We start from the raw sequence: 13,502 nt of genomic DNA on the forward strand, positions 1-13,502 counted from the left end.
AGGTAATCGAAAGCAGCTGTTAATTGCAGGCAAACTGGGGAAGCAAGAGATAGCTGAGATCTGAGGACAAAGAACAGCCTGGCAGTTCTGGTATCTAAAATGGTATGCCCACTGAGGAAAGATGACTCTCCCATGAGTGTGGCCCTGCAGCTTATCTGCCCCATATAGAAGGCAAGGTCTGGGGTCTCCTTACCTCTTGAGCCCATACACATAGCACACAGCTATGGTCTCCACCAGCACAATGAGCAGCAGGGACAGCGTGGCTGCATAGTCATTGAATATGTCAAACCAGTAGTTCCCAGCCTCCATGGTGAACAGCATGCCGATGGCACAGTTGACGAGGCACACCAGACCTGGAACACAGGACCACTGCTCATCTCTGAGTCTCCCTACTCTCATCCCAGGTTATATGGCAGCAGGAGCCACAGGTCCCTAAGAGTTCTGTGGAGGGGAGGTTCATCCACATGAGTTGTAGGAGCTGCTGTGCAGGGGATGTGAGCCTGTAGAAAAAGCATGGGGGCTGCAGAGACCCAGTCCCAGGAAGAATGCCAAGTCTAGGAGGTTCTGAGTAAAGAGGGGGTAGCTGCTGGTGGGTGGTCAGAACATGAAGGTTGAATGGAGCGGTGCTCTACCTATCCTGGATGTGGAGTTATGGACTCATCAGAGGCAGGGTAGCTGGCTACAGAGCCCTCATGCCGTGGTTGGGCAGGATGACAGTGATGTTAATGGATAGCCAACATGGGAAAGGCTAGCGCCTCACTGACAAGCTCAGTCAAAATGTATGAAGAAGCGGTATTGCCCTCACAGTGATGTATCAGTCAGGAGCAGGGACTGACATTTGCTGCTAACAGCAGATACTGCAGCTCACTGACAGGTTTTGAGTGCCGGTGGCTGGCCTAGAGTGTCTTTTTAGAGACTTTCAAGAGCAGAGACAAAAACTAGTAGCATTAGAAGTCAGAACAGGGTGGTCTGTTCTGGTTGGGTGCTTATTGCCTGGAGTGTGTGGAAGGAGCTCCTCCTGATGTGCCAACAGGCCTTACACTCACTTTAGGAAACGGACAGTTGATGGTTGATAGCCTTCAATTCAAACAAAAACAGACATAGCCTCTCACAGCCTGGAGACCTTTGAGTGCAGGCTGGGGAGTTAGCCTTTCCTCAAGGGCAGGCTGACTCCTCACTTTCCTGGGCTGTGGTGAATTCTTAGTCCATCTCCCAGAGTTGAGCAGCACACAGTAGCAGAAGCACAGCTAGACTCCTGCAGCCCTTCTGGAGTTGGCTTGGAAGCACATGACTCCTGAGGTAAAGCCTCTACTGGTTGTCTAGCATTTCCCATCCCACCCATGCCCTGCCTCCTCTGCATGGAGTTCTGACCTGAAATGGCCTCCTTGGGCAGGTAGCTGGAGATGAGCTTGCTGTCAGTCAGAGGGGTGAGGATCGCTGTTCCTGTCCCTACCATGCTTCCCATCCCCAGCATGAGCAGCATGAAGAAGTAGAGCACTGACCACAGCTGTGACACCTCCATGTTTTTGATGGCCTCAGTGTAGACGATGAAGGCCAGGCCTGTGCCCTGGACGGCCTGAGTGTGGTAAAATGATAGCAGTTACATGCTTTGATAGTCTTTTTACAAACATGATCAGTGCTGGGACCTTGGGGCTGGGCATATAATGAACCTGTTGTTTACCTCAGCCCTGGTTCTGAGGCTCAATAGGACTGGCTAGAAATAGCTGACCAACACAAACACACACAGCAGAGAAAGACAGACAGATACATAGTATTTGATGAACCCTCCCCAACCCTGCATCTGGCTTCCAACCCCAACTTACATTTCAGATAAAATACTCCATAATTCTTTTTGGATCTTTGTTTCCAATGCCATGCCTGAGGAAATTTGGTGGGCCCTACTGTGCAGGGAGGGTGACCTGCAGGGTTGCTTGGTGGTCACACACTTGTGCTTGTGGCCTGCTGAGCCTGCTACTTCTGTGAAGGGTCCAGAGTGGGTAGAGACCAACCACAGAACTGCTAGAAATTAAGCTAATGATTCACACAGAGAAGTTTACAAAGCCACAGGAGGGTGAACCACCATGAGCAAGAATGACGAACATCTAGGACGTCCCACCCTTCAAGGATGACAGATTCAGAAGTGCTAAGGACTGAATTCTTCATGTTGAAATTCTACCCTCAAAGTGACTGCATTCACACAAGACTTTTAGAGGGAGTCACTACCGTTAGGTAAGGCTTAAAGTGTGCAATCCTAGTCCAGTAAGAACAGAGAGAGAAACTTCACTGATCCTGGAAGCAAACTTTCATCTGAAACCAGTCTCCAGAAATATGAGAAACATCTGTTGGTTTAGCCACCCAATTTCTGATAATCTTGTGGTAATCTGATTGGCTAATGTAAGAACATGACACCAACGGTACTGATTATGAGGATGCCTACATTTTTAAAGTAATAAAATCTGTTAAAACTTTATATATATATTATTCTTACTACTATTGCTGTGCAAAGTTTTTGAGAGTGAGGAGACCTTTTCACACAATTCGGATTTACCCAGGGTCCTAAGATGCTGGACACCCAGAATCATTAAAGATCGGTGGGAAGGCCAGGTGCTGTGGTGCACACCTGTAATCCAAGCATTTAGGGAGGCAGAGACAGGTGGATCACTGTGAGTTTGAGGCCAGCCTGGTCCACAAAACAAGTCTAGGACAGCCAAAGCCACAGCAAGAAACCCTGTCTTGAAAAACCAAAAAAATAGAGATTGGCTAGAAGCAGTGACTTTGAGTTCATTGTCTCTTTCAAATGAGAATTAAAGGTGCAACCTTTATTAAGAATTATTTCAGCCATGAGACCCAGGCCATGAGAAAGAGCCCACCCCTGACACTATTACTGATACTCTCCTCTGCTTGCAGACAGGAGGCTAGCATAACTACCTCTGAGAGGATTCACCCAGCAGCTGATGGAAACAGATACAGAGACCCACAGCAAAACACTAGGCAGTGCTCAGAGAACCTTGTGGAAGAGAGGAGGAAGGATTGAAGGAGCCAGAGAATTCAAGGACACTACAAGAAAACAAGAAAACCAACAGAATCAACTAACCTGGGCCCTTAGGAGCTCACAGATACTAAACCATCAACCAGAGAGCATGCATGGGATGAACCTAGGCCCCTACACATGTACAGATGCACAGCTTAGTCACCATGTGGGACCCCTAACGCCGGGAGCAGGGGCTGTCTCTGACTGTTGCCTGCCTTTGGGTCACTTTCCCCTAATGGGCTGCCTTGTCTAGACTCAACAGAAGATACACCGAGTCCTACTGCAACTTGATAAGACAAGGGGAGCTGATATCCGTGGGAGGCCTCTTCTCTAAGGAGAAAGGAAGGGGGTAGGGAAAGGGTAGGTGAGAGGAAGGGACTGGGAGAGAGGAGGGAGGGGAAGCTCCAATCACAACGTAATGAAAAGTAAATAATTAATGAAAAAAATTATTTCAGAGAGCCAGGCATGATGACATGTGCTCTTAATACCAGCACTCAAAGGGGTCAGAGACAGGCAGATCTCTTGAGTTTGAGGCCAGCCTTGTCTACAGACAAGTTTATGGGACAGCCATGGCTACACAGAGAAACCCTGCCACTAAAACAAACAAAAACAAGCAAAATATAGAAAAGAAACCAAAGAAAAGTGAGAGAAACTCAAGAGTGGAAAGGGTTTCCAATAGGAAAAGGCAGTTTAATTTCTGTTGTCCAGTCTTTTTTATTTGTCTACCTCATTCAATGGCAGGAGACAAAGTCTGTTGACACTGGTTAATTCTCTGGGCTACCAGGAGTCCACATACTATATGCACGCCCTCCTGGTCCAACCAGGGAGGTGATCATGCAATTCATATACTATCCACCAAGTTAAGAGTGGTTCAAGCCTCTGTATGTCCATTTCTAGCTCCAGCATTGTTACTGACCTTGACTTTGTGCTATTTGTTGAGGAATTTTAATTCAGAATATGGCTGCTCTGGCAAGAGAGCTCATCCAAAGACCTTCTAGGTCTGTGTGATCGGCCAGAATACAGACATGCCTTTAATCCCAGGAGACAGAGGCAAGCAGATCTCTGATCAAGGCCAACCTGGTATAGAGCAAGTCAGGTAAAGAAAAGCTTAGGTCCAGGCATAGTGATACACACCTTCAATCCCAGAGCTCAGGAGACATAGGCATGCAGATCTCTGAATTCTATTCAGTTTTGCTGAGGCAGTTCTGTTGAGTTAGTGAATTGAACAGAGCAGTTTGGTTGAGTTTGTGGTAGGTCAGTTCATGGAATTCAGAGGCTATTTTTACCCAGGGAGGTTGAAGAGATATGCCAGAGAATGAGAACGAGCCAGAAGATTAGAACAAATTGCCAAAGTTAGTATGAGGCTTAGCAGAACAATTCGGTCAGAAGCCAAGAAAGAAGCCAGTTTCAATCAGTCAGCTAGGTGAGGAGTTTGAGCCACAACAGTTGAGCTGAACTAGCCAGCAAGAGTTTAGAAAAAGCTAGAAATAGTGAGCTTATTCAGTAGTAAGTCTCAGAGGCTGAAAACATCCTTGGCCTAGATTACATTGTACGGAGGCTGGAAGCTTCTAGGAGCAGGCCTAGGTCAGCAGACAGGCCATAAGCCTCAGAGACAATTATTAATGGCTATTGGTACTTGTGTTGGCTGACTGACCTTGCAGGTATGGCAAGTGCTGTTAATTAGACCCAGCTGTGTTCTCACATCCTCATGACAACTTGTAGTTTTACGATGGCAGAGTCAACTGTCAAAGCAACCTAGATGGAATCTTGTTGTGAGAAGCCATCTGCGCTTGTAACTTAGTTGTAATTAGGTTCATTACAAGAATAGATGAAAAGACAATAGTGCTTTATCTGTGCTCCTTTAGGACTTTGGAACGGGCAGCCTACCTGCTGCCACTGGCTCAGAGCCCTTCCCTTCTTTTATCTGTACCTCAGTATCTCATACCATCTATAAACTCTCCTATTCACCATAATGTCCCAGAATTTACTGTCTTAACCCCTAATCTTTATTTAACTCCACCCTCTGTTCTCACTAAAACACAAATGGCAAACTAGGGTCCCTTTCCCTACTGCCTTCAAAGAGCTAGCTTCTACATCATGAGCCAGTCTTTCTAACAGGGTCAGGGGTAGAATAGTCTTCTAAAGAGCAGGCTCTCCTTTTCCTGTCTATGGCTACCATTTTAACAGCTATATCTGTGGGGTGTGATATCACACACCTTTAATCCCAGGTCTCTGAATTCAAGGCTAGCCCGGTGTACAAAGCCAGTTAGTTCTAGGACAGCCAGGGCTACACAGAGAACCCCTGTCCTGAAAAAAAAAAAAAAAAAGTAACAGCTAAGCCTAACATGTTTAAAGAGACAAAAATTATCCATAAATGTAAATAGAATGGGGCATCATTGAAGGAAAACAGTGTTATAAATGACAATGTGAAATTGCCGAAATATTTGAGAGTTTACTACCAAATTTGATGCTGTTGAAGAGAGAAATAGTGAATTGGGAGATACATATTATCTAAGTTGTGTCTAAGACAAATTTAGGAAATTAAATCTACATCAGCACAAAGAAAAGTCAATACAACCAAACTGAAAAGGCAGATCAAAATAACAAAAGATAAGAGGCAGCTGGGCACAGCAGTACACACCTGTAATCCCAGCACTCAGAGAGGCAGAGGCAAATGGTTCACTGTGAGTTTGAGGCCAGCCTGCTCTACAGTCAAGAACAGTCAAGGCTACACAGAAAAACCCTGTCTCAAAAACAAACAAACAAAAAGATAAGCGGCTTATATAATAGTATAGAATTTCTAAGAAGTCCCAAAGAAAGAAAAAAGGGAATAAGAAGGAATGCGTAAGAGATATGCTTAAGGTTTGAGTTTTCCAAATTTTTAAGAAACATGTTCCATAGATCAGAACATCAAACATCATTTAAACCTAGATTAGATAAATAAAGCTACATCCATACCACTGAGAAGGCCAAAGACAGAGAGAAGACCATGACAGGACTCAGAACTGCTTACTAGCAAAAAAGGAAAGCATTTCAACAATAATGGAAGTCAGAAGGCAAATACTGGTAATGCTGAGAGAAAACAATTGTTAACTTGAATTTTTTTTTTTTTTTTGCAAATTCAGATATTTACATATACAAATATAGATTTTACATATAATCTAAACATGAGAGTACGTATGGATGAGAAAGCATCTGTAAAGGAAGGTATTTTAAGGGAGGTGCCCCAAACCCTATAGGCTGTAATGTAAGAAATGATAAAGAAAATAGTAAACATGCAGGTATAAACTGCATAAAGTAACAACCAGGTCCATCTTGTGGGCTATAAATTGTGTACAGATTATCCTTGTCCTCTTTGGGAAGTCAAATATTGTCCAACTTTACATTTAGCATGGAAGTTTCTCCAGAAAAGAAATCTGGGCCAGATTAGTGGGTAAAGGTTTCTGCTACCAAGCCGGACAACCTGAGTTCAATCCCTGGAGTCCTTGGTGAGAAAGGCTCAAGTCCTCAGCATATCCTTTGACTCCCGTTCGTGCTTTGTGGGACATGTGCACTACACTTCCCAGAAATGTAATTAATAAAATATAAATTCAAAGTGAGACGCAAAAAGGGGGATGTAAAGGGAAGGAAAGGAAGTCTCAAAGACTCAAATTTCAAAAGCAAAAACAATCTTGGAGAGAACAGTGAGCAAGCACAGAAGACTGAGGCCTTGAAGGCTAGAGTCTGAGCCTGTGGTGCTGTGCGTTGGGCTGATACAGGGCCTGGGTCTGAACCACTGTAAGAAAGTGTTGCCTTCCCCATGAAATGACCTGGAATGTCTCCACAGATTAAACGGAAGTCACTAAAATCCCACCCAATCAAACGCAAAACCAATTTTCAAATTGTTTTTGTTGTTATTTTTTGGCAACCAGAGCCACAGGCCTTTCCTAGCCCCTATTCTTAAAGAGTATTCTCTTAGAAAATCTAAGAATGCATTTAAAACATAAAAATGACACAAATAGGCCCACTTTCATTTCCACCTCCATTGTTGTTGGAGTTTTAGTGCAATGAAGAAAAGGAAATGAGGTATAAACATTTAAAAGAAAAATAACTGTTGTCCAGATTAGCGAATGCCTGTATTCCTACCATTTGAAAGATGGAGGCAGGAAGATCATGAGTACAGGATGGGCTGGGCTGTGAGAGCCTTCTCAAAATGAAAATAATAATGAAAGGGACAGGGAGAGAGAATGGGGAGAGAAGAGGCATGCCAGTCTAATGCGATGAGTGGATCAGCAAGTGTTGCTATCTTAATAGCTGACAAAACAGACTTCAAACTAGTACTAGCCAAGAGAGAAGGACACTTCATTCTAATTAAGTAAACAATTAACCAAGAACACATTACTATTCCAAATATATGTGTACCAAACTTAGGTATACTCAGTTTCACAAAAAGTATACTAAAATTAAAGACAGAATAACATCAAACCATTAATAGTAGCTGATTTCAGTACCCCACTTTCTACAATAGATAGGTCATCTGGACAAAGAATAAGCAAAGAAACATCAGAATTAAATGTTAGAATAGAACACATCCTGGGACACAAAACAAATCTCACCAAATTCAGGAAACCTGAATGGACTCTGCATATCTTATCTTACCATTATATAATAAAACTTAACATTGACAGCAAACAAGTCTCTAGTAAGTACACAAATTCATGGGGATTATATAACTCATTTCTCAATGGTGAATAGTTCAAAGAAAAATCAAAGAATAAAATTAAGTGGTCATATGGGAGAAAAAAAGCTCTAAGTGCCTGTATTAAAGCACAAATAAATGACAATGACAAAACTAAAAAAATTTGAAAAATGTCTTAGTTACATTTTCTTTTCTTTCTTACTTTTTTTTTTATCATGAAAAGACATAGTGACCAAAGCAACTTATAAAAGAAAGTGTTTAATCTGGGGTTCACAGCTGCAATGGGTTAGAACCCACGGCCATCATGAGGAACCACGGCAACAGGCAGGCCACCATGGCACTGGAGCAGCAGCTGACTGTTTACATCTTGATCCACAAGTATTCAGCAGACTTAGCTAACTGAGAATGGCATGGGATTTTGAAACTTCAAAATCCTGCCTGCCCCCAGAAACACACCCTTCCAACAAGATCAAACCTTCTACCCAAGCAGTTCAACCACCTGAAGCCAAGAATTCAACTTTGTGAGCCTGTGAGAGCCATTCTCCTTCAAACCAGCACATTGTGAATGTTTTGTTGCTTCTATTTTTTTTTTTTTTTTTTTTTATGGAGACTTCTGTGTTAGTTACTTTTCTCAGTGTGAGCAAAATCACTGACAAAACAACTGAAGGGAGGGAAGGTTTACTCTGCCTCACAGATGAGGAGTCAGTCGTGGTTGCTTGGCCCCATGCTCTTGGGCAGAACATGCCTTTGAACAGTTCCCTCACACCCTGACATGAGGGGAGGAGAGAAATGGGAACACAGAATTAATTAGAACAACCGCATAGGCTCATATACTTGAAGGTTTGGTTCCCAGTTGGTGGAATTCTTTGTGAGGAACTGAGAGATGTGGCTTCATTGGAGGTGTGTCGCTGCGGGCAGGCTTTGAGCTTTCAAAAGCCCTGTCAGTGTAGTGCGCTCACTGTGGCACTGGCTTGCTCAGTGCTCGCTCTCGCGCTCTGCCTTGTGCCTGTGGATCAAGATGTAAGCTCTCAGCTCCTGTGCCATGCCTGCCTGCTACCATGTTCCCTGCCATTATAATCATGGACTCTAACTCTGTGGAATTGTGAGCTTCAATAAACCTCATGTCTAAATTGGTCATGGTGTTTCTTCACAGCAAAAGAAAGTTAACTAAGACACATAACAGATACGGGAAATAATTAGGAAATCTAAGCTAACAAAAATAGATTTATTTTTCATACCCTCAGATTTAGTTGGAGGGTATGAAAGGAGTAATGGGATAAGCATAGTTTTGTTTTGTTTTTTTAAAGACATTTAGATATATAAAAACAGTTTAGTCAGGAACTCTATTACACACAAGGCTCCATCTGATAATCGGAACCCAGTGACATCACTTAGGATTACCAGACACGTGACTGACTCAGCCTGCAGGAGAGCTTTCCAATGAGAAGATTGCTAGCAGCAGCTGGAGAGCAGGAGTCCAGTCTCTGCTTTCGCAGTTGCAGGAACAAAATCCTGTTTCCTGTCGTCACGGACCGTGTGGAGGCTCTTGCAGGTCCTTAGGAGCTGTTTGGAGAGAGACAGTCCCCACCCTCCCCAGGCCTCTTACCGTGTTTAGCTCTGATTCCAGGCTGCAGTTTCTAATGTTCGGGAACACTTCACTGTACTTGTTTGGGTAGGTAGAGGCCAGGTAGTCCTTCACCTCCTCTAGGTTGCTGGCTGTCAGAAAGCCATCTTCAAGGTCGAAAGAATTGGTCAGCAGCAGGATCACCCTGGAGAGCAGACCATCATCTTGACCTTCATGACTAAGAGGCCAATGGTCCTAACACCTCTGAGAATCTCAGTGAGGAGAGGGGCTCTGAACTAATGACCCTTTGAAAGGAAGAGAAACTGTGAGGGTCTGTGCAGACGCTTCCGATCTGAGCAGAGATGAGGACAGGAGCCCTGAACCTAAAATGAGGCTGTTTAGGATCTGGGCCAGTGATATCTGATGAAACTGGATGGGGTAGAAAAAAATGTAACATCACTTGAATCTGGCTAGTGCTGCTGAGTAACCAGTTAACCTTAGAAGCACTTAAGTCCATATCAATATCAAGTTATTTGCATGTACACTGACTCCATTAATTTTAGTCCTAGTGTAGAGATAGCTACTTATGGTAAGTGACCACCCTACTGGACAACTTAGCATCTGAAAGATGGCCCTCAGTTTGAGAGAAGCCATAGGCAGTAAACTGTGTAGTTTCTGAGACTTGGCTAGGGAGGTCTTGGTTACTCTTAAGATGGGAAATGGGGCTGAAGACAGCGGCATTGTTTGCTGCTTTTCTACTAAAGGGCAATGAGCACCTTAAACTGCCTTTTCCCTGCATGGCTGACCTTAACTTTATGCCCACTCAGTTTCTGGTGCCGATGGAAGGCAGGCATTGGTAATTGAGGAAAGAGAACTGAACTTCACAGTGTAGACCCCAACTCTGGTTGGTGTCTTTTGTCTACCCCTTGATTTCTGGGAACCTAGCCCTTCCCAGTCACCCTTTTAGCTCGGAGCTTTGGAGCCTTACCTTCCCACTTGAGGCTCAAGACTCTGAGGGCAGCTTAGACTCACTTGTTTAAGCAGTTTTCATAGTTGAAGGTAGCCTTGAAGCCATAGATGGAGAAAGTGACAATACTGGAAAATATGGCAGTAGTACTATTGATGATGGATACAATGATGGCATGCTTCTGGCAGTTGTTGGAGGGTTCATTGTAGCTGGCAAAAGCAATCAGACCACCACACCCTAAGCCCAGTGAGAAGAAGATCTGTGTGGCTGCATTGATCCAGGCCTTGGGGTTAGCTAGATGCTCCATCTGGAAGGCCAATGGGGACAGGACTGAGGATACCTGGGTCCCAATCTGAGACTCCCCCTCCCAAGAGAAGTAGGCTCAGAGAGGGGAAAAATTACCTCCCAACCTCCCCAACTTCCCAAGGTATCCAGACCTGGTCTATGTTCAGCATATTTCTTGGCAGTGAAGCCACATTACTAACTCTCAGGTAAAGTAATTCCTGGTTTAAAAGACACTAGGCACTTCCCAAATGCCTCACTCTCTTCAGCAGAGATTATCAGCCAAGCCAGATTGCCCTCATGCTGGCCCAGCTGCTGTGTACCCTCTGAGGAAGCCTTGAGGACACTACACAGCCTCAAAACTATTTGCAGCCAAAGCGTATCACTAATCTATAGGCACTTTTTTAAGCCTTGACTGTTTCAAACAGCTTCCAATGAAAAGTTTTCCATAATAACCCTGGCTGAATTCTAACAACAATTTCATCTATGCCAGAGAAAAAACACTTTCCCTATTGGCCAAGAAGGTGGCCTGTTGAGACTGGAGACATGGCTCAGCAGTTAAGAGCACTGGGTGCTCTTCCCAGAGGACCTGGGTTCAATTCCCAACACTCACAGGGCAGTTCATAACTGTCTGTAACTCCAGTGTCAGGGGATCTGACACCTCCACACAGACACATGCAGGGAATGCATATAAAGTAAAAATTGTTAAAACATTATTCCTTTGTCAGGGGAGGCTGTTTTTGTAAAGAAAAAAAATCCCAATCATTTTATTTTACCAAAGACTCAGGAGCCAAATGCAGCGTGAAAGCCTGCTAGCTCAGAGAGGCAGAAAAAGCTCCCAGTTGAACTTCCTACTCAGCCAACAAGCCCAGAAGGAAAAAGCCCTTTCTGTTTCTCCATGCTGTCTTCACTTCACTCACTGTTCCTTTCTGTTTAATGTCTGTCAGCAGGTTCCTTGCTCTGTCTCTTGATTTAGGGTTAACTTTATTTAATCCTGTTTACAGAGGTGTGTGCTAGGTCTGAGCACACACAAGTACTTGTTTACAGCAAACAGAAAGCTCTAGGATCAAAGACTGAGCCATACCACAACTAGAATCAGGTTTTTACAGCTCACAACCTTAGGGTTTATAATCTGTTATTGATGCAAGCACAGTATTTCAGTGGCAACAAAAACTGTCATGACTGATGCAAACATAGACCCTTCTCTGGCTCTGTCCTTGGCTCAGGGTTGAGTTAGGTTTGTTATTCTCCGGCTGTGCAGCACCAGACCTCATGAAAGTCTCCTGTGTGAAGTTTTCTTACTGATTGTTGTATAGCTATTCTCTCCCAACCAAAACATTTCTTCCTGAAAGAGGGGCTCCTTAAGATTCAGGAAGTAAGTGAAACTGACAGGTCTCAAGAGGCCCCTGAAATGTACCAGATTCACAAGGCCACTCCCCAAGATTATTAAAGTGAGAGTAACTGCAGGAGAGAAGAGACAAGTTGTGCAGGGTGCTCTGGGAATGTGGCTTTTGAGCCATTGCTTTGCTGGGATGGGCTTTTCTGTGATACAGCCACCCCTGTAAGCAACCTTAATAAACTCACTGGCTCACTAAGCTAAGTTTGGACAGACTTGTTTCTTTGGTGTGTTGCTGGTGCCCTGCCTAGGATAAACAGAATTAGCTCAGTCTTTACAGAAAAGGTCATGCAGCATCTGCTTTTCACCTTCATCATTATTGAAGAACACTGGCCTGAAAAGAGATAAGGAAGGGATCATTGCAACCTGGAGGGAAAGGGTCTAAGGAAGCCTGGAGATAGACAGATAAGGGAAATGACCGGAGTGGCATTTGTGATCAGCTCAGTGGAGCATCTAGACAGGACTTTGGGTGAGACCTGGAACAGGAAGGGCAGAAGGGAGGCACTGGCATCAGTTGTTAGGGGTAGGGAAAGTGTAGGAGGTGATGGAAAGGGGATTTATGTTCTGGAGTCACAGGGTTGAGAATGAGCTGTCTGAGGAAGCCATATAGCCCATAAAGCATCCACAGCCTGAGTGAGCCTTGGGCACACACCATCCTCCTTGGTTATAACTCTTCCTTCCTCATACGATGATTTTTTTCCCCAGGCATACCAAAAGGGACCAAAATAGAAAGCAGCACCCTTAGGACTTCTTCCCTGCAGCTCATACCTTGGGTGTAAACATATATGCCAGGCCATTGGTGGCTCCATGGAGTGTGAGGCCTCGAACCAGGTAAATGATGAGTACAAAGTAGGGCATTGATGCAGTGAAATAGACCACCTGTGGAAACCCAGGAGCAGGTCAGCCTCAATTTGGAGGAAATAGTTATGTAACATTAGGCAAAAAAGTTCACTCAACATTATCAATATATATCATTGAAATGAAGATACTGTTTTAACAGAATGTTTAATTGAAATTGAAATTAAAGTAATATAAATTCTGTGTGCTCTAAAAAATTAAGAGATAAAAGAAGATCCCATTCCAGGGAAGCTTTTTATGGCGCCTAATGCTATCCCTACCAGAGAACTTGGAAATAGAGCCGAGCATCTGCTTATGTCATCAGGAAGATGGCGTTTGCATGGATCACGGCACAATCTTTGGATCAAATGTTTTAGGAGTTTGCCCACAGCTGGCAAGAGCTGGAAAAGGTAGTAAGATTCTTTTACAGGGTCTGATAGTTTTCAGGAGAAATATGAAGTCACCTGTATTAACGCTAATATAAAAAAGTAAATAAATCCAGGAGACTAAGAAGGGTTCTTATTTATCACTGCCACAAGGCACCAGAAACAAAAGGTCCATGAAAGTTGTCAAGATGGGCTGCCTAGCAACTATGTTCAGACTGAGATTAAGGTGTCCCTTGCTGTCAGTCCTTCTGCTCAGGACTTTAAAAGTTTTTTTAAAGATCTTACATAATACTCCCCATATTTGCCTTTATAAATTTCCCTTCAGCCTCTGTAAGTACATCATTAGTCCAGTATAGCATCT

General features: G+C 43.9%; 2 protein-coding genes across 2 annotated transcripts in view; both read right to left on the reverse strand.

Moving 5' to 3' along the window:
• Positions 1-13,502, reverse strand: part of LOC129672276 (sodium- and chloride-dependent transporter XTRP3) — a 79,002-nt gene that overhangs the window by 985 nt on the left and 64,515 nt on the right. The window lies entirely within an intron of this gene.
• Slc6a20 (solute carrier family 6 member 20) overlaps positions 8-13,502 on the reverse strand; it is a 28,646-nt gene continuing 15,151 nt past the window's right edge. Inside the window, exons 5-9 of the mRNA XM_055601586.1 lie at positions 12,687-12,797; positions 10,306-10,547; positions 9,316-9,478; positions 1,372-1,576; positions 8-353 (exon numbers count right to left, since the gene is read on the reverse strand). Coding sequence (XP_055457561.1) covers positions 190-353; positions 1,372-1,576; positions 9,316-9,478; positions 10,306-10,547; positions 12,687-12,797 — 885 coding nt within the window. The 3' untranslated portion in view covers positions 8-189. The remainder of the gene's footprint in view (positions 354-1,371; positions 1,577-9,315; positions 9,479-10,305; positions 10,548-12,686; positions 12,798-13,502) is intronic.

This window comes from Psammomys obesus, unplaced genomic scaffold (genome assembly GCF_907164565.1).
Source record: "Psammomys obesus unplaced genomic scaffold, mPsaObe1.curated_primary_1811, whole genome shotgun sequence".
NCBI lineage: Eukaryota > Metazoa > Chordata > Mammalia > Rodentia > Muridae > Psammomys > Psammomys obesus.